General features: G+C 43.7%; 1 protein-coding gene across 1 annotated transcript in view; it reads left to right on the top strand.

Moving 5' to 3' along the window:
* LOC126197723 (inter-alpha-trypsin inhibitor heavy chain H4-like) overlaps positions 1 to 22,194 on the top strand; it is a 195,830-nt gene that overhangs the window by 150,057 nt on the left and 23,579 nt on the right. Inside the window, exon 10 of the mRNA XM_049934660.1 lies at positions 16,132 to 16,419. Within this exon, the coding sequence (XP_049790617.1) occupies positions 16,132 to 16,419 (288 nt within the window). The remainder of the gene's footprint in view (positions 1 to 16,131; positions 16,420 to 22,194) is intronic.

Raw genomic sequence — 22,194 nt, 5'->3', positions numbered from 1 at the left:
TGTCTATAAATCTGTAAGAGTACAAGGACGCAGAGATCTCTTCTGAACAGCACTTTGCAAGGCATCCCAGATACGCTCAATAACGTTCATGTCTGTAGGGTTTGATAGCCAGCAGAAGTGTCTAACTCAGAAAAGTGTTTCTGGAGCCACTCTGCAGCAATTCTGGATGTGTGGGGTGTCGCATTGTCCTGCTGGAATTGCCCAAGCCAGTCGGAATGGATACAGGTGATTAGACAGGATGCTTACATACCTGTCACCTGTCAGAGCCGTATCTAGACGTATCAGAGGTACCATATCGCTCCAGCTGCATACGCTCCACACCGTTACAGAGCTTCCACCAGCTTGGTCCTTCGCTGACATGCAGGGTCCATGGATTCATGAGGTTTCCTGCAAACCCATACACGTCCATCCACTCGATAGAATTCGGAACTAGACTCGTATAACCAGGCAACATGTTTCCAGTCATGACAGACCCAGGCGAGGCGTACAGCTTTGTGTTGTGTTGTCATCTAGGGTACACGAGTGGGCCTTCAGCTCCAAAATCCTATATCGATGATGTTTCGTCGAATCTTTCGCAGAGTGACACTTGTTGATGGCCAGCATTAAAATCTGCAGCAATTTGCTGAAGGATTTCACTTCTGTCATGTTGAAAGATTCTCTTCAGCCGTCGATGGTCCCGTTCTTACAGGATCTTTCTCCGGCCGCAGCGATGTCGGAGATTTGATGTTTTAGCGAACTCCTGATATTCGCGGTTCACTCGTGAAATAGTCGTACGAGAAAGTCCCACATCATCGTCACCTCGAATATGCTGTGTCCCATCGCTCGTACGCCGATTTTAAAACCACGTTCAAACTCACTTAAATCTTGAGAACCTGCCCTTGTAGCAGTAGTAACTGATGTAACAACTGCGTCAGACACTTATTATCTTATATAGGCGTTGCAGACCACAGCGCCATACTCTGTCTGTTTACATATCTCTGTATTTGAAAACACATGCATATACCTGTTTCTTTAGCGCTTCAGTGTCAATTGTATGTGGATTTTATGTAAACGTCTATCGTCTGATACCCCTTTTTTGTATAGTTTAACTCCAGTTGGGTGCCCTTCTCATGTGTAAACTTAAATTTTTGTCCACATATTTGATGTATATACTGTTCTCCTGTGAATTTTATACAGTCTCTTGCCTGAAGAGCGGTGAATGTTCCGCTGACCGCCAACCCCTGCCCACCTGGGACAGAGGTATGAAATAACAATAGAGGGAAACAAAGATTCGTGTTGCATCGTTCACGAAGAGTATTCGATTGTATCGAAGTATTCTTACCGAAATGTTCGTTGTTAGTCAGTCATAGTGTTTCGTGTGCTCGCAGATGTATTCGCGGAAGTACCTGCGCAACTGCGTTTTTCACGGGGGCGTCGGCGGAAATGTGAAGGTGACTGCGGGCTGCTATCCGTTGCCCATCTGATGACGACACGGATCACGTCACGGACATCGCGTCGGACGCTACACTGGGTGACACTGTACCACTATAGCGTGACACTGCGAAGCAAGGCCTGAAGGCTAGGTCTATACCAGACACAAAGGTCAAACACCAGGGGGAGGACAACGAAGACCACCGACGTCATCGCCCTTTTTGAGCCACTAGAGGCAAAATATTACGTTCGTATTGCCCTTTGTTCGAGTATATGTCTTTTTTTTTAAGGTTCATCCATTTATTCTTCTTAATAAGTTAATACAAAGACATCGTAATTAGACATAAGCAGAAATACTGCGTTGGAATTCTCAGTGAGCCAACTGATAACGATCAAGTAAAAATGAATTAATAGTCACGTCTTTGATTTTACTTGTTTTAAATTAGAGTGTGCTGTAGTACTGCTCCCGACGTCTCAATCTTGTCTACGGAATATTAATATCGCTCGTTGTTTAAATGGTCGTACTTCAACACGTATGTCTGTTGCCGAGACTTTGTGAATGTGCAAAAACATTCATGCCAGAATGATCTTTCTCGAAACAAAATATCTCTTTGCCGTAGTTTGTCCAAAAGCAGTCACCTCAAATGCTATACGAAGGTTCACAGCTGCCTCTGCTACCTTTACCCTTCTTCGAAAAACAAAGAAAACAACATGTCACAATGTTAAACCTTTCTCCATATGCGATTACATTTTCTCACATTTGAACAACGTTCGTAAGTTTTCGGCATGCAAAATCCAAATCATAAATGCGAGATGAATGCATTAACTTCAAATATGATAATGATCGTTGGTAAATACACTCATACCGCTGCCCCACGTTCACCTGGTCGGAGTCGTCTGACGTTGGCGGCGTGCAGTGTATGGCCAGTAGATGGTAACTGCTTTGGGGCAAGGAAACTCTCGACTGTCAACTGTTCTGGTGGATTAGAAAATGAAACGAATTATTTTTGAGTTTCCTTGCGACTGATAACTGTAGCGGAAAACTGATATGCGAATCAAAAAAACAATGGAATGGAATGCCCTCGAATGCGTGACTTTATGCTCCCAGAGTGCGAAACTTAACAAAACCACAAGCAGATACAGTTTCTTAACAGCTCGCAAAGGCTGACATAAATTCCTCCGTACACATCCGAATGCTACAGTGTTGCCAGATCGTACATATGGCCAGATTTAGAATTCTGAGTGGCGACCAGAAGTATTGGCCACCTTAAGTGAACGACTTGGGCTTCATCTCTGCAGTTGCCCACAGCAATGCTGTGCTCTCTTGTCACCTCAATGACATATTCTGAATGGCTTCCATTTAAGATGTGATACTGAGTAAATGAAATTCATTGTTTGAACCCAGATTTGACGGTTGGCACCTGAGCTATGATTTCTCTCTAATCTCACGTTCCAAGTGATCTATATTAGGACAGTGTCATGCTGACTTAGTGCTAAAAGCTCCATTTTCAATGTGCTGGTTATATACATGGCGGTTCGGGTCTCGCTGGAGTAACACTGTCGTTTGTAAGTCCTTTCTTCGTTTTCTGTATTCGGTCTGCAAACGGCAAGAATGAAATTCAGAGACTCTGCTTTATAAGCCATCTCACAGCGTCCATTCAGTAACTGTAGCAGTGGCCAGAAGTGTCTGCTTTTCTGATACTAAGTTACTTCACAAAAAAGCCTCAGAAGTGCTTCCAAGGGACCGTTACTGACAGAAACTTGTGTATTGTCTGTCATTTATGGAATCATCACCCAAGACAAATGTTACGGAAGCAATGAACATAATGAGGTAAATCTGGAAGTGAAAAACGTTTTCAATAGCAAAGCTGCAAACCTTTTCGTATCTTTATTTTTGTATCTGCATCACAAGAGATAAGTTTTCCTTATAAAAATATAGCTTTTGATTACTGTGTGATGTACTTGAATCATTTCACAACTGTGACTGAAACAAACAGTTTCCTTTCACTACTTCAGACTTTTGTCGTAAGATAGATATGCTAAGTGTATAATTCAACTGCATTTCCTGATACATTTCGAGCATAGTGATAGAATATATGCTTCAAACATCCTAAAGCCATTCTCTCACGAGCAGTTGGCACATGAGTAACTTTGCCATCATTGTGTTGAAATTTTGTGGCACTTGCGACAACTACTGTTAAATTCTTTCACTGTCTCACACACAGTATTTCCAAAACAAGCAGATATGATAAAACCTAGCAGAATATCTACTTTTCACATTCAATCAACCTTGTTCTTCATAATTCCGTTCATGGGATTCAAATTCAGGTGGACTGTCTGCATTTCCGTCGAAGACGCACCGCGCCCGTTTCACTCGGTTCATCATTTCTTTTTCGCGGAAAAGTGTGACATCAGAAACCACATCACATTGGTTTGTAAACTTTGCATATGTTATTGGTAGAATGTATAAAGTAATCTGTTTCTGATCTGCAGATAAGGGCTCGAATTCTGTCATTCCAAGTGTCTTAATTCGTGGTAAGAGTTATTAGTTTAGGACACGAGAATTACTTAGCATTCACCATTTTAAATTGTTCATAAGTATATGACTGAGGATTTCGATTTTACACCCACACCGCCTGTATTGCACTACTTTTACTCTTTATGTATTGTGATTTCTGCTTGACATTAAAAGAGAATGCGCTTTCGTCGATATTGACGTCCTGCCTGCGTGTAAATAAAGGCAACAAAAATTAATATGATACTTTTTCTCGGCGTAAAAAACAAAATACTTCTTGTTTGATGCCTTCATCGGCATTGAAGTCATGCCCCATGTGACGAAAACAATTGGCTTCATGTTTGTCTCAGTCGTTTTCATTAATGGTCGTAAAATAATTTAAAATCAATTGTCTATTGGACGATTTTAAAGTGTGAAGTATACAACCTAATTTCTATGCCTAATCTGCTCCTCCTTTTTTCATTTTATTGATTTCTTTCTTTAAAGGGAAAGACAAACGAATGTTCCTCTTCCTCGATGGAAAATAAAACATTCGTTCGTCATAAGCAAATTTTTTTCTCTTATACAAAAACTTTAGTATCGTGTCTAGTTCCTGACCTCCTCCAAAATTGCATTTAACCGCAAGGGAATAGAGGCAACCTATTTCTGGATGAAGCTGTTACCCTGTTACAACTCTTCCGATGTGTCTTGGGCTGCTTCACACTTGCTTGGTTGTCGATGCTGCTTTTCTATGCTTTTCTACGCTTGATAATTTTCTCTATCTGTGCCCATACGTGATCTATGGGACTGCGGTCATCATCTTTGGGTGGCCATTCCAACAGTCAGTGTCTCCGTGCGCTTGAAACAAGTGTATTACACAGTTCGTAGTGTGGACGGGAGAACAGTCTCCTTGGAAGGTTATTCAGTCTCAGACGAACAGAAAGAAGCATTATCTTCTCCAATAGCGATACAAGGAAGAGAGCACTACCTTCGCCTCAAAAGTCAAATTCATTCTCGATTATATCGCTCTGAAAAAATGATAATGTAGTTCCTTGTATTATTTAGTGTTTAGTTTAAAAGCATTTTGGCTGCAAACATAATATGTAGTAATAATAATGACACCTTTTTCATAGACTCATGTTTCTCCGGCTCATGTTTCTCCAGTTATCGTATTTTAGTCAATTGTGTTACCTCACATATTACACCGGAAGTCAATATCGCCGATCCATATGGTTTTCGAATTGTTGTTTGAAGATGATCTCAGTCTTTGCTTGTTAATCGATTTGTATTGTTTGTAATTTAGCAGTTTAACAACACCATAAACTCTGTTTCAACTAAATGTTTCCACAACTACAGGAACACAACGTGTGATACCTCTTAGGCAAAGTATAAAGCAGTGCTATCAGAAGAAAAGATCAACCTGGTCCGGACTAGGCAGATTTTGTTTCAGTCTGTTTCCTACATGGACAATAGGCTTTCTTTATTCGGTAAATTTGTGAACGCTGCTGAGTAAGATGTTTTAAGCCGAAACCAAATTCCTTCACCTACGTCAACGGTAAAGGAAATTTTATTAACAGCACTGAATGGCGGCTTGTGAAGCCATTACTGGCAATGAAAGGAGAAATGAAGCGAAACCTATCATCCTGGGAGGTCATGTGACTTTTATTTCAGTCATTAAAAAATCAAGTGAAACGAAAAATGAAGTTGGCACTAAGGGCACACAACTGGCGTCAGTACGACTTGCACTCGAAATTACTGTTGCTGTACAGTTAGAGAGCCCAGTAAGTCAACTATGTATTCTATGGTGAGAAAGAGCAGAGTAAACAATCTTCGTTGCATCAGTTTACTGAAAGTGGTGTTCCATAGTGTTCGAATTTCTGGTTGGCGACTAAGTGGAAGGCCTCTGAGTCGGATGCGAGTTTTGCAATGTTGAAATATTTTTCTAAATTTCTAAAGTGCATGCTACAGTTAGAGTAATTCCGCGAAAATATGAACATGGACCACGTAGAATGAGTTTATTGGCCGGCCAGAGTGGCTGAGCGGTTCTAGGCGCTACAGTCTGGAACCGCGCGACCGCTACGACGTAGGTTCGAATCCTGCCTCGGGCATGGATGTGTGTGATGTCCTTAGGTTAGTTAGGTTTAAGAAGTTCTAAGTTCTAGGGGACTGATGACTTCTGAAGTTATGTCCCATAGTGCTCAGAGCCTTTTGAACCAATGAGTTTATTGTATCGGAAAGCAGCTGATCTTCTGTGACATTTTCCTCCTTGTAGTACTTGAAACAGGTGACGCCGACTAACTCTTCTGGAGAGAGTGACAGTAATATTTAACAGAAAACATTAATCTCCTCTGACTTTCAAACGGGCCTATACCGCCATTGTTAGCATTTTACGAGCGTCGTTGCTAAGCGCAAATACATGAAGTAATGCAACGCAGTTTCTGTTATGAAGTAACGTCTTCGTCAGTTATCGTGGTTTTAAAGTAATCTACGAATAACTGAACATGTCCGATGTTAACGCAAAAAAGTATCCCATAGAAATGGAAAGAACTAAATAACTACCTGCTACGGTCCAGTTGCCACACAACGCCGCGCTGATTGCTGCGAACTAAATACTTATCTGTTTTTGGGCACCTGCTTCTAAAAATGACTAGAAGCATTTATTGCTTCCTTCAAGCAAGCGAGTAGCAGCAGCACAATGAAAACTTTAATAACGTTTACAGCAGTGATGATGGAAGTATTTAGTAACTGCATATTCTGCAATGCTATTTCTCGATCTAAGATAATTCTTGAAATAGTGAAAATTTCAAAATGGTTTCGAATAGAGTCTATGATGGCTAGAAGCGTCTTTACTTCCACTGACATGAGACTAGCATAACATCGGTGTCAGAAGCCTGCCAATAATTAACCTGTTAATAGAGAACTGTATTTTTTCACCGCGTCTAGTTTGAAAGCTATGCGCATCGTACGTTACTCCACAGTCACAAATGTAGCGGATGTGATCTTCAGTGGTCTCCTCATTGGAGGCTAGTTCCTTAGTTGAGAGGTATGGGTGCGATTCCCATTTTCAGCATGTACTTTAAACACACACGAGCATATCTCCTTCACCTCTAGCACTGCCAAGTGCAGGATGTCAGGTTGCACCGCAGTTCAGAATCCGCATTATAAAAATCATATCCCTTCGCTGTTAACGGGGGCAGAGTCAGTTTAGGATGGGCCTTAGCAGAGGCGAAACTTTATTTAATGAGCCAATGGCCATTTAAGGTCACAGGGCTCCTATTTTACCTGAACTTGTGAGCAGACAATTCATGGCTAGAAAATAACGGCGGGTTCGATACCTGGTCTGACAAAAAAAATTGTATACTCATTTCAAATTTACACATTTCATTGTTGGTGAAAAAGTTCGTTATGGAACATTTGATTTTGCTTAGTTAACAAACTGCTTACGTGGTGGTTCGAGTCCCCCCACAGAACTTTACATCGAGGCAATTCATTTTAAACCCGCGCGATCTTTATTATTTTAAATTGTATTAAATGTTTTTTGTGGCTAGTTAAAAGGGAGATACGGGCCTTGACAGGAATCCAGGCAGAGCACAAAAATTTTCAAGTTCAGATTTTTTAACTGATATTCGTGAAAACCGATTTTTCACTATCCTTTATGCCTAGTCACCAGTGATAAATATTGCTGTGCTCGAGTCTCGGTCAGGAACGAAGGTTTTGCTTAGTTACAATGGTTTGGTTTCAATCCAAATCCACAGCAGAAAAGTTCGTCATCTTTCAAAGAGCAAAAATACTTCGAATTGTCAAAGAACTTTATGAGTTCATATACCGTCTCAAAATCTCTTGTCCATAAATATATGGAACTTTGCCTATAGATTGCTGGAATGGCATAAGTTACTGTGTTAGTTAGCTCAAATTCTATTGAGTATGGTAGTGATTCATATATTCACTTGCTATAATAATACTGAATTTAAAATTATTAACGGCTCATCTCCAACGACGCGTTTTTCCTAGTATTTGCAGTATCAAGGTACTGATTTCCATTTAGACTCGTTACCTTGTAAGTAGGTTGTTTAGGTTTTTAAGTTAGTAACGTCACCTAGCGCTCTGTATAAAAATCACTGGCTGTGCTGTGTGCAGTCTGTGGCTGGTGGGCATTGTTGAAATAGTCGCTATTGTAGTGTCGGGCAGTTGGCTGTTAACAGCGCGTAGCGTTGCGCAGTTGGAGGTGAGCCGCCAGCAGTGGTGGATGTGGGGAGGGAGATGGCGGAGTTTTGAGAGCGGATGATGTGGACGTGTGTCCATCAGAGACAGTAAATTTGTAAGACTGGATGTCATGAACTGATATATATATATTATGACTTTTGAACACTATTAAGGTAAATACATTGTTTGTTCTTTATCAAAATCTTTCATTTGCTAACTATGACTATCAGTGGTTTGTGACTTCAGTAGTTAGAATCTTTTATTTAGCTGGCAGTATTGGCACTCGCTGTATTGCAGTAGTTCGAGTAATGAAGATTTTTGTGAGGTAAGTGATTCATGAAAGGTATAGGTTATTGTTAGTCAGGGCCATTCTTTTGTAGGGATTATTAAAAGTCAGACTGCGTTGCGCTAAAAATATTGTGTGTCAGTTTAGTGATGACCAGAATAAGTAAAGAGAGAAATGTCTGAGTACGTTTAGTTTTGCTCAGCTGTTTGAAAATCAAATAACGTAAGGGGTTTACCAGCACAGTAATTCAATAATTTTTCTAAGGAGACGTTTCAACCTTAAAGAACAGTGTTTTCTAGTGAACTCTTGTGGTATCCATTCTGTACAATCAAACGAATGTACTGCAAAGCGATTAGAGGATTTGCAAGACAGCTACGTTATGTGGGCCGCATACAAATCAGGCGAAACGCAATTGAGACGGTTCGGATACGTTTAGGAATTACTGTACAATGTTAGGAATTTCTTCCTCAGATTTAGACCGACGTTTGGTTCTGTTAGACTTCTTTTTGCAGCACTGCTGTCTCTGCCTGTCCTAGTCTGCTTTTTATGCCCTCCTTCCTTCGTCTGTCAGTTATGACTTTGCTTCTAAGTTAGGAGAAGATCTTCACTTTGCTACTTCGTGGTACCCAACTCTGATCTTAGGTTTATCCAAAATTGCTTTCTGCTTCACTTTGCTTTAGTCTTTGTTTGATTAGCTTTCAGCTCTTGGTGTATGCTCAACAGACTATTCATTCAGCAAGACTTACAGTTCTTCCTCAGTTTCGCTGAATACAGCGTCATCTGCATGTCTGTGAATCGCAATAAGACGCGTTGAGCTGCCGCGCTCAATATAGCTCCGGCCTTACACCTTATTCTACATGAGCAATCTCATGTGAACGTGGTGCGGCACGAGAGCAAGCAAAAATTCCGCCTGTCTAACGTGAAGCGGTTATTCTTCCTAGGCGCTTTCTTCTGCCGTCTGCAAAGTCAGCATAGTGCATTCATTATGGACGGACAAAGATTTTCGGGACGTATGGAAATATTCTAAGTGTCTTGAAAGTTTTGATGGGAAACAGTGATTCTCACTTCGTCCATCAGGAGCTACATTGCTTCCCTGTCAGGAGTACACCTTCTGCTTATCTAATTCACCTACTTCTTTTAGATTGGATTATAAGCTGTCAATGATGCAAATTATAGTTTTGTTATGATGAAACGTGGGCTCTTAGGACAAATAAAACATGCAACAGAAATGAGAAAACTAAAAATACGTGAAGAAGAATTATTGTCATGTTCTGGTAACAGGTGTCACTTCATTTTCCAAAGGTTGCAGCATTTCCTCTAAAGGAATATATAATGAGTTTTCGAGAAATAACGACTGTAGGTAAAGCTAGAGAGAGATAGAACCATCGGTTTCCTCGAGGAAAAATTGCGTTACAATGTTCTTTTGTTTCTATAACATGTAAATTTAGAATTTTGCATAATATTAACAAAACCAGTATAGAAAGTGCAGTGCACGTCGTGATAGCTGTAACTTTGTTATACACCATATGTGATCTAAAATCAGTGATTGAGGCAGTGGTTGCATTTCTTCAGGATGTATTCCGAAATACAACAAGAACAGCACAAAATAATTTGAAAAACAGATATAATGCTTCGTCGCGACTATGCAAAAGACGGTAAGCTTTAAATTAAATTTTCAGCAAAATACTGTACGAAGAATGGAAACTACACAGCGCAACTCAATTACACTCCTGGAAATGGAAAAAAGAACACATTGACACCGGTGTGTCAGACCCACCATACTTGCTCCGGACACTGCGAGAGGGCTGTACAAGCAATGATCACACGCACGACACAGCGGACACACCAGGAACCGCGGTGTTGGCCGTCGAATGGCGCTAGCTGCGCAGCATTTGTGCACCGCCGCCGTCAGTGTCAGCCAGTTTGCCGTGGCATACGGAGCTCCATCGCAGTCTTTAACACTGGTAGCATGCCGCGACAGCGTGGACGTGAACCGTATGTGCAGTTGACGGACTTTGAGCGAGGGCGTATAGTGAGCATGCGGGAGGCCGGGTGGACGTACCGCCGAATTGCTCAACACAGTACATCGATGTTGTCGCCAGTGGTCGGCGGAAGGTGCACGTGCCCGTCGACCTGGGACCGGACCGCAGCGACGCACGGATGCACGCCAAGACCGTAGGATCCTACGCAGTGCCGTAGGGGACCGCACCGCCACTTCCCAGCAAATTAGGGACACTGTTGCTCCTGGGGTATCGGCGAGGACCATTCGCAACCGTCTCCATGAAGCTGGGCTACGGTCCCGCACACCGTTAGGCCGTCTTCCGCTCACGCCCCAACATCGTGCAGCCCGCCTCCAGTGGTGTCGCGACAGGCGTGAATGGAGGGACGAATGGAGACGTGTCGTCTTCAGCGATGAGAGTCGCTTCTGCCTTGGTGCCAATGATGGTCGTATGCGTGTTTGGCGCCGTGCAGGTGAGCGCCACAATCAGGACTGCATACGACCGAGGCACACAGGGCCAACACCCGGCATCATGGTGTGGGGAGCGATCTCCTACACTGGCCGTACACCACTGGTGATCGTCGAGGGGACACTGAATAGTGCACGGTACATCCAAACCGTCATCGAACCCATCGTTCTACCATTCCTAGACCGGCAAGGGAACTTGCTGTTCCAACAGGACAATGCACGTCCGCATGTATCCCGTGCCACCCAACGTGCTCTAGAAGGTGTACGTCAACTACCCTGGCCAGCAAGATCTCCGGATCTGTCCCCCATTGAGCATGTTTGGGACTGGATGAAGCGTCGTCTCACGCGGTCTGCACGTCCAGCACGAACGCTGGTCCAACTGAGGCGCCAGGTGGAAATGGCATGGCAAGCCGTTCCACAGGACTACATCCAGCATCTCTACGATCGTCTCCATGGGAGAATAGCAGCCTGCATTGCTGCGAAAGGTGGATATACACTGTACTAGTGCCGACATTGTGCATGCTCTGTTGCCTGTGTCTATGTGCCTGTGGTTCTGTCAGTGTGATCATGTGATGTATCTGACCCCAGGAATGTGTCAATAAAGTTTCCGCTTCCTGGGACAATGAATTCACGGTGTTCTTATTTCAATTTCCAGGAGTGTAGAAGGAAACTCCACACGAGCGTGCGAAGCAGGAGGGATGGAAAGTTATAAACACCGCTTGCTGGTTCGGATCACGTTCCGATTTTGTAGAATGGTTTTGGATGATCCCTAGTGAGTAGAACGAAAAATCAGTCGCCCTAATGATTAACAAATGTTGCTGACCCACAGCTACTCCAGCATGCTGGAAGTTCGTGTATGCAGTCCCTAGTGGTGTCACCCTGTACACCAGAGCAAAACTTGCTGTCACCCCACACTCCTAAGGTATGCGACCACGTTCAATGGTATTGCAGACCCACGATGTCCTTGAAGATGGACTGAATCGTACGGGGGTGTCAGCAGTGACTCAGTGGCTAAAGTTATCAAGAAGTAGTCCTGTTGCTCATCACACAACGAGCTATCGTTTCTGACCGCTAAATATGTGGTCAGCAGCGACAGAAGTGTAGCGGTGGTTTCGTTGACGCCCCTTATGCCACCCTCTGAGACCTTTCCACGTCAAATGCGAGCGGCGGTGTGTCTAAAATGTTTTCCTCCCATGTCATTTCAATGCAGAGTGTCGCGGTTCTGACCTCCATCACAGAGGCGTCTAGAGAAAAGGTGAAATGTGAGTATGAAGTGGTATGACGCCCTTCAGACCGCTGACACGTTCACGGTGGCGTTGGGCCGAATCGTGGAGAAATTTGGTGTCAATGTGAGGTCATCAGCTTTACACGTCACATGAACTTCTGAGCTCTGACCTGTTTTCTGCAAGTGTCGTCAAAGTGGTGACGGTAGTCACGACTCCAGAGAGTACTGCACCACAGTCGATAAGCCAAGTTTCAAACACTCGTAAACGACAGCCCGCCGGAGTGACCGAGCGGTTCTGGTCGCTACAGTCTGAAACCGTGCGACCACTATGGTTGCAGGTTCGAATCCTGCCTCGGGCATGGATGTGTGTGATGCCTTAGGTTAGTTAGGTTTAAGTAGTTCTAAGTTCTAGTGGACTGATGACCACAGATGTTAAGTCCCATAGTGCTCAGAGCCATTTGAACCTTTTTTTTTTTTTTTTGTAAACGACATCAACAATAATTTTGTATTTTTGGGCAACACTTATTCCTGTAAGGATCTTATAAACTGAGGATAATAATAAACTGAGGATAATAAATCTGGGTCCTGAAGTTACAATAAGATCGTTTATATTACTAAAACGGTTGGTTTTCTTTCGTAAATCTTTTTAGTCAGAAATTTTGCACTTTATGTCTCACCCAGGTCGAGACCTGAAAGCAGGGAGTTACGTCGTTCCAGTCGGCTGCTGGCCGATAGGAAGCACGTCCAGAGAAGGGGCTGCCACTTCATAGCTTATGGACGAGCCTCGGAGGTTGTTTCAGCCACCATTAAATTAGGGAGCCGACAGTTTTGGTAGCTGCCTCTAACGTGGAGAACAGAGGCTACCTAGTGCATATGAAGTAGCACCGCCTTTATAATAGCAGGTTCTTTGCAGTGCCATGGCATTGAAGCCTGGACAATAGACACAAAAGATTCGCAAAGGCTAATAGCCTGTGCAATGAAATTCTTGAGGCGAGAGGATGTTTACACAAAATGAGATCAGAAAAGGAATACAGATTTGTTGAAGAAATTTGAAATGGAACCCATCACACATTACATTCAGAACTATCAAAACAAATGGCTCTGAGCACTATGGGACTCAACATCTTAGGTCATAAGTCCCCTAGAACTTAGAACTACTTAAACCTAACTAACCTAAGGACATCACACACACCCATGCCCGAGGCAGGATTCGAACCTGCGACCGTAGCAGTCCCGCGGTTCCGGACTGCAGCGCCAGAACCGCTAGACCACCGCGGCCGGCACTATCAAAACAATTGGATATAACGTCAACAGTGGATGAGCTCAAAAGGAATCCCAAAACCCATGCTACCATCCCAACGACACCGATACAGGATAAGAATGGTCGGTGTTGTTCAAGAGCTGAGTGATGAAGAGCAAGCAGTCACAGTTCATCACACTTGCCAGTTCTCGAATACACTGGCGTGCGTCATTGTGGATTAATGCTTTTAAACGATCTCCATCACACCCCGAAGATCTTCCTGAACGTAGAGTGTCACTAATGTCAAAACAATCCTCCTCAAAATGAGAAAACAATTTTCTTCCTGTGGTCTATGCGTTGGCAGTTACGAACTATACCAAGGTCCGCCATGGGTCGCTGGTGCCAACCCGTGGGCATCATGTGTGTGGATGGCGATTGATCTATGCCTCGTTAAATACTGGAGCACAGAGCTCAGGCGGATAATTCTCTTCATTGCCCTGAATCGTGTACGGTCTCTAGTTACCGCCGAGTCCACAAGCTGCAGTGTTCGTCCGTCGTCTCCGAGACTTAAGCTCCGTAGGTATCGTACACCAGTTCTGGACTCCACGTATGCATCGCTCAGAGGCACAGTGAAGGGACTTTAATATTTTAGAGGACTTGTAATAACTTCAAAATTCTTATTGTGCTGGATTTTTCACAAGAAGATGCATCATTTAAGTTGAGTATTTGTTCATATTTAATAAATATCATTTTATTACTTACTGTTGGGAATCTTTCTGATGAAGATAACCCATGCCGGCCTCCTGCATTCTCAACAGTCACTTTACTGTTTGAAGGGTTGTGAAATCCGTGGATGACGTCGCAGGGAGCGGCGCTTTTGAACCATTCGAGAGGAAGGTTGTAGAAACACTTGACCCAAAATTTCAAAGTTCTGTGTTGCAATGGGAGACAGTCATAGAGTTTCGAAAAAGCTACCCTTTATATGTATTGCGCATTGTATGCTGCTTAATACTGATTGTAATACCAATCATTTTGATAACTTTCATTGCCGGTACGATATTTAAACGCTTATTATTATCTGTATTTCTCTTTATGCAGAATTCAACACAGCACTGGTCAATATTTTAGACGTTGCAAGTAGTAACGCGAAGCGCAAACAACGTCGCGCATCAACTTCGCCACATCGCGCGTGAGACGATGCCCCGCGTCCGCAACAGTTCACCCACGTAGGACAACGCCTAAAGCCCTCGGCACACGGGACGAGGCAACTTAGTGTCGTTGTTACAGCTCATTAGCTAGTTAACGGGATATTAGGCTCTCAGCGCTCTCCAGTGGCACTTTTCACCTTTACTTGGCTCGCGAACCACACATTCACGAAATTGGATGCGTGTACAATGCCTAGCTCTCTTGAAATGCACATTTTCTTTCTTGCCCATATGCCGGTTGTATCTGTAGTATACATAAATAAAAGCGTCAATATCCGTGAACGTATTGTAAGACATAAATGAAGGCTACGTGTCAACTCAGGAAAGATATTCTGTTATAAAAAATTCACCGAAACGAACTAACTCCCTTCTGGAAAACAGGACACTTATATTTATACAACATTAAATATTACAGAAATTATTTCTATTAATTTCATGAGATAGTTCCATAAGCTTTTAGAAAACGAGAACGTGAAAGAAAAGTTGATCCATCTCAGGATGCGAACCCTCTGTGAAACCACCGTTAGTTCCGTAGCGTGACGTGTCAACGAACTACGCTACACTGACACTTTGACTGTAAGGCCCTCGCAGTTTATGTTCTGGTCTTCTAAACGCTTTAATCACCCAAATGTTATTAATTGATATTTAATTATAACACATCCGAACAAGAACGTCACGTTTTCATGAATCTTCAACGGGTCGTTGCCTTTAAACGGCTTACACGCGAGCTATAATGCGAAATAACTAAATGCGAAAACTTTTGAACCCCCAATATGACATCTCCCGTCATTTTATCACAGTACATCGCACCAATAATGATTCGAAACTAGAATTATATTAATACCGTCAGCTGCGCACGGGCGTTTATATAGATCAACGGGGACAGGTGAAAATGTGTGCCCCGACCGAGACTCGAACCCGGGATCTCCTGCTTACATGGCAGACGCTCTATCCATCCGGGGGCACAGATGATAGTGCGACTGCAGGTACTATCTCGCACATGCCTCCCGCGAGACTCACATTCTCACCTTGTATGTCCACACACTACATTCGTGGTGTCCCACCCCAACACACTCATTACTCGTGGAAGACATTCGTCCAAGTCCCGTAAGAGGTAAGAGTTCGGGGGCACAGAAGAAGAAGGTCATGGCTGGTATCGCCAGAACTATATGCTTACATGGATATGGTGTCTGTTCTCTCGGACATGTCCGAAAGAACAGACACCATATCCATATAAGTAAATAATGATTCGTTCTCGAGACATCTAAGTTGTGGTACTTAGAACCACTGTACATTCGTAAGGTGTAAGATACAAACTAAAATCCATCGAATTCTATCGAACACGGCGATTAGTGTGGCATCTTTTTCTCTTATTGTGACGTAGGAAGCGTTTTTGCTTTCTATTGGTTCAGCTTAACGTGGCACGTTCCCGAGATATCGCAGAACTTATTTTGTGTTCCACGTGACGAAATGGCTCCTCGACGTGAACTAGCAGGAATTTGACGTCACGAAACTCGTAGAGGATCGCATCAGAGTTAGGTAACTCGCTTCGTGTGCCGACGGCTTCAGTCTGACGCGCTGTGTTACACTGTGTTCCACAGGTGGACGAGGAGTCGGTGACGACAGCGAGCTTCAAGTCGCTGTACCGCGGGGGCGAGCTGGTGGTAGCGGGGCGGCTGTTCGACGACGGCCGGAGCCCCGGCGCGGTGGGCCCCTGGTACCGGGTGGACAGCAGCTCCGGCAACGCCAGCGTCGCCGAGGCGTCGGTGGCGGCCGCGCCGTCCGCGGAGCGCCTCTGGGCCTACCTCAGGGTGCGCCAGCTGCTGGACCAAAATGCCGCCAGCCCCGACCAGGCCGTCCGAGAAGAGGCCAAGCGGATCGCTGTCCAGGTAGGCACGCGCCACTCTGTAATCACGCTAGCGGCGGTGGTGTATGTGAAATAATGGACAGTTATGGTAAGCTCAGGAATACGTGCGTGTGTGTCTCTGTGTGTGTGTGTGTGTGTGTGTGTGTGTGTGTGTGTGTGTGTGTCTGTGACGGCTGGTCCCGGGGTAGGTTCGAGTCCTCCCTCGGCCACGGGTGTGTGTGTTTGTCCTTAGGATAATTTAGGTTAAGTAGTGTGTAAGCTTAGGGATTGATGTCCTTAGCAATTAAGTCCCATAAAATTTCACACACATTTGAACATTTTTTGTGTGTGTGTGTGAAATCGTATGGGACTTAACTCCTAAGGTCATCAGTCCCTAAGCTTACACACTACTTAACCTAAATTATCCTAAGGACAAACACACACACCCGTGCCCGAGGGAGGACTCGAACCTCCTCCGGGACCAGCCGCACAGCTCATGACTGCAGCGCCCTAGACCGCTCGGCTGATCCTGCGCGGCTATGCACAGGATGCTTGTGAAACCAGAAATACGCTGAAGCTGACAAAACTCATGTGATTTCACCTAATACAGCGTCGGACCTCCTTTTGCCCAGTGTAGTGCGGTAAATTGACGTGGCACGGACTCAACCAGTCGCTGGAAGTCCCCTGAGAAATATTGAGCCGTGCTGCCTCTATAGTCAATTGCGAAAGCGTTGCCAGTGTAGGATTTGGTGCACCAACTGGCCACGCGATTATGTCCTATAAATGTTCGATCAGACACATGTCGGGCAATCTAGGTGGCCAAACCATTCATTCGAATTGTCAAGAACGTTCTACAAACCAATCACGAATAATTGCAATCCGGTGACATGGCGCATTGTCATCCATAAAAATTTCGTCGTTTTTTCGGAATAGTCAATGTGCAAGACAATCCCATGTAAACATAGCCCACACCTTTAAGGACCCTCCACCACAAATGGTTGTTGACAACTTGCTTCGATTGCTCAGTGAGAATTGCGCCACACTCGAACTCTACCATCAGTTTTCACCAACTAAAATCGGATGTCGTCTATCCGGGCCACAGTTCGTCTGTTGTCGTCACGATCACGGTTGAGACGCTGCTGGCGATGTCGTGCTGTAACCAAAGATGCTCTCGTCGGTTGTCAGCTGCCGCAACCAATTAATGTCTGATTTCACCGAAATTTTTTAAACGGATACGTTCGTCGTACGTCCCATGTTGATTTCCGCCGTTATTTCACGCAGTGTTGCTTGTCTGATAACACTGACAACCCTACGCAAACGCCGCTGCTCTCAGTCATTAAGTGAAATGGTTCAAATGGCTCTGAGCACTATGAGACTTAACATCTGAGGTCATCAGTCCCCTAGAACTTAGAACTACTTAAACCTAACTAACCCAAGAACATCACACGCATCGATGCCCGAGCAGGATTCGAACCTGCGACCGTAGCGGTCGCGCGGTTCCAGACTGTAGCGCCTAGAACCCGTACGGCCAATGTCGGGATTCGTAACATGTAAACACTTCTCTGTGATAGGTACAATGGCCTCCAGAGTTCATTCCTATAGTTCATGTTTAGTATTTTTACCATGACTGCCAGGTTATATAAAGGATGTAAACAACGTCATAATTTGAATGATCACTGCGAGGGACGCGAAGATGCTTCGTACTCGTCTGAGGCTGTGTTATCATCACCGGACAGAGTTCGAAAGGGATCGCATTTGACAGCCTAGTCGAATGACACCAAAAATAAAAACAATCCAGATATACATATTGTGAACTTTGTTTTTTTTTTTTGTTCTAATAAAACCCCATGTCATTCCAAGTATCTGTGTCAATTTTTACCTCTCTATCTACATTATTCCGTGGTTTATTAAGTTTTCAAATTTATACTGACTTTTTGATCACCCGGTATAAACATTTGCACTTCATATAACGAGAAAACGTAGTATCTTCTATTACAATAACAATGAATCACAGCTGCAATCGGTCAACTTGTTTAAATGCCTGGGATTAATAACTTGTACGGATGTAAAATGGAACGATTACGTGCAGTCCTTCATAGATAAAGGTGGCAGACATTTGTTCATTGGCAGAATCCTAGGGAATCGCGATCAGTCTATAAAGGAGACTGGATTCACAACATTCGTGTGAACACTCCTATAAGGCCGGCCGCAAGATGAGACGCAGGTCCGTGACGTGACGCAGGGTGGCTCACGGTGAGTTTCTGCGAACCACACAGTTGAATGGGGCAGCGCACGTTAGAGCGCAGCGTGACGTGGCGCAGTTCCTGCGCGTGGTGACCCTGCGGAGCGCAGTTTCCTGTACGCAGTTTCCTGCGAGGCTCACGGTGATTCTGGCTGTTCGCGTTCAGCGTTTCGTAGTTCGGAATGGAGGAGAAGCTAATTGAAGCCGTACGTGTTCGCAAAGTACTGTATGATACAAGCCATGAAGATTATTTGAAAACGAAGCTGAAAGCTGAGAAGTGGGAGGAAGTGGCCAAGGAAACGGACATACGAAGTGGTAAGTTGCATTGTAATTCATTGTTAACATTTTACATGAACATAGAGCCCATCACAAAGACTTTTACTACAATTAACATGTACCAAGGTATTGTTTCACAAAATAGAAGGATGACATAAATGTTATGAATTAATTTATATATTTATTTATATATTTGAAACATTATGTCGTAGCACTGTAACTGTATAGATATTCTTAGTTTCTCAGTACTTTCCTTTAAAAACACTTTCCCTTTGCCAAGGAACCATTCCTGTAGTGTTGAAGTATGTAGTGAAGTTCTGTCGAATTGTGAAAGCTTTCTGTGAACATCGTGTTACATTTGATTGTAATAATGGTCGCATTTGATCCTCTGGCATATCTTCCATAGTGTCGTCTCCACATATTTCAGCTTTAGAAGTAATTAAATAGTTGTGCAACACACAAGCTGCTTTGACAACACTGATAACACTTTCTACTTTAATTTCAAATGGTACTCGAAAAACTCGAAAACGCGAAGCAAGTATACCAAAAGCGCACTCTACCGTTTGGCGTGCTCTTGACAGTCTATAGTTGAACACTTTGTTTTCATAATTGTCAGTGACGCTTCGTTTAGGATAAGGCCGCATCAAATGCTCACATAAAGGGAACGCCTCATCTCCTACAAATACGAAAGGGATTGCCTCCTGTATTTGTGGTAGTGCTGCAGGTGACGGAAGCTGTAAAGTGCGTTTCACCATTCTTTTCGCCAAAACGCTTGTGTTGAAAACGCTTCCATCACTGAACCTCCCTTGTGACCCAACATCAACTGTAGTGAATTTATACTCGTAGTCTACGGTAGCCATTAGCACGATGGAGAAAGTGTGTTTATAATTGAAATAGGAGGATCCAGTTTTACGAGGTTTTCTTATTACTACATGTTTCCCATCGATGGCGCCTATACAGTGTGGGAATTGCCATCTTCGTTGGAAACCAGCTGCGATTGATTCCCACTGTTCTTTTGTGGGTTCTGGCATAAATATTGGTTGCATTACTTTCCATACAGCTTGAGATACTTCTGATACGATGTTAGAGACCGTTCGTTCTCCCATTCTGTAGCTGTAAGCAATAGTTCTGTATGTGTTTCCTGTCGCCAAATACCTAGAACGTAAAAGAAAAAAATTAAAAAAGGAATGATAAATTTGTAGCTGTATTTTTTTACGTTTGTAATTAAAAAGTGAATAATTGACATAGCGAAATTCTCATTTGACGCGGTTGTTGCAGGTGTTGAAGCGAAGGCGTTGTGGGAGAAATTGAGACATTCGCTGAGAGATGCTCTCAGAAGACAGCAAAAATCCATGAAAAGTGGGGCACCGGCTGAATCGGTTAAAGAATGGAAATTTCAAAAGCAGATGGGTTTTCTACAACCATATATGGCCAATAAAGCACGAGAGGGGAACCTTATCGAATGCAATGACGATAGTGAAACAACACCACAAACTTTTGCCACTGATAGTCCAACTGATGTAGTCGACGAGGGTGAGGAATCACTGAACATGCAGCAGGGAATCACAAGTGCTCGGGACGATCTTCAGTCACGGGCACTTCCTGAAATTTCACCCCCGCCAGAAGAACCGACATCAGCAAAAAAAATTAAGAAAGACACTATTGCTGGATTACTCAAACGAAGCATTGAACAACATGAAGAACGAAGAAAATCGAGATCAGAGGAAAGAAGAAATCTGTTGGCACAAACGAGTGCTCCAAGTGATCCTCTGTACCACTTCTTCATGTCAATGTACCAGATGACCAGACGCATGCCACCGTCATCTCAGTATGTCGTCAGAAATGACATTTTCCGTGTGGTTACAGAAATGGAGGCCTCGTTGCTGAACATTCCCGTGAGATCTCCACAGTCCAACACAGTTCAGCGGCCATCATCACCGTACAGTAACCAAACCCTCAGTCCATCCTACACTAGTTCAACTCCATCCCAGTCCTTACAATCCAACAGTCCCTCGCTTACAACAGAAGATAATTGTGAGTTTCAACAAAGCAATTTGCTCACATTTATTAATAATTTCTCTGAAAACTGATTTTTAGTAAAAACTTTGCTATTCACATTTGATGTACAGAGTGAATTTATGTGCTATTACAGAACATTTTGGCCATTTCAATATTATTTATGTTTATTCAATAAAGCGTTCATTCAATAAAGTGTTTCGCACATTAATGGCTATACACAAACCAACTCAAATTTTTAATTTTATAGTGCGTTTAAAATTACTTGCGACTTTTGACAGGTCGGCGTTGAGCGAGTGGAGGGGTTGTCGGTCTTAGGAAACATTGTTGCTTCAAAGGATCCGCCACTGTGGCGGCGTGGTCCGCATAACTCACATTGTTACTTCAAAGGAACCGCCGTTGTTGCGGCGTGGTTAGCATCAGCTGGTGTAGCGGCAGCACGGGGCGACAAAGAATCCGTCAAACGTCGCAAGTAATTTTAAACGCACTATAGAGATATAGATATAGGTTAATCATAATAGCTTACCTTAAAAACACAGCTAGTTTCTCCTCGGTTCCAATCGGCCTTGTAGCGTTGCATCCCTCTCTGTCAATTTCATTCTTGATGAGACCATGCACTTCTTGGAATTGATCACGATTTAATCTAAAATAGTTCGTGAATTTTTCATCATCAAATTCCTTAGTTAAAGCGAATTCCCCATGACTTAGTCTTCTTTTCATGTATGCACTTTTTTCTGCTTTTTGTTTCATCAAAGCGATGTAACACACTGTTTCGAATTCGAACTCAGAATCGGAATCCGATTCTGAACTTAAATCTATTAACATAGCAGAAGTAGTCGCCATCTCTGCCAGAGCCGAAGTTCCGCAGCAAACTGCGTATTGAAACTGCGATCCAACTTGCGGTGATTGTCGCCGTGACTCACGCCGCCGTGAGAAATTTGGCGTGAGCCACCCTGCGTCACGTCACGGACCTGCGTCTCATCTTGCGGCCGGCTTAAGTGGCAGTCAAGTGAAAAACGTGACAGATGGGATAAAAAGTAAGTAAACTGTTTATTATTTCAAAAGTAATACGAAAAAATTATTGTGCTCAGGCGTGCGTCTCCTCTTCCAAAGCAAATAGACGGTCATCAATGTCTCTGTTCAGCCCGCTAAAAATGTGGAAACCGCATGGGGGGGGGGGGGGGGGGGGGAGAGAGCGGGACTGTATGGAAGATGCGTAAAAACTACCCAGCGAAACCTCTGCAACGCAACCGAAACAACCTTGGCAACATGTGGGCCCGCTCA

Source organism: Schistocerca nitens, chromosome 1 (genome assembly GCF_023898315.1).
Source record: "Schistocerca nitens isolate TAMUIC-IGC-003100 chromosome 1, iqSchNite1.1, whole genome shotgun sequence".
In the NCBI taxonomy this organism is placed as follows: domain Eukaryota; kingdom Metazoa; phylum Arthropoda; class Insecta; order Orthoptera; family Acrididae; genus Schistocerca; species Schistocerca nitens.
Note: the sequence above shows the minus strand (reverse complement) of the source record. Positions and strands in the feature narration are given on the sequence as shown.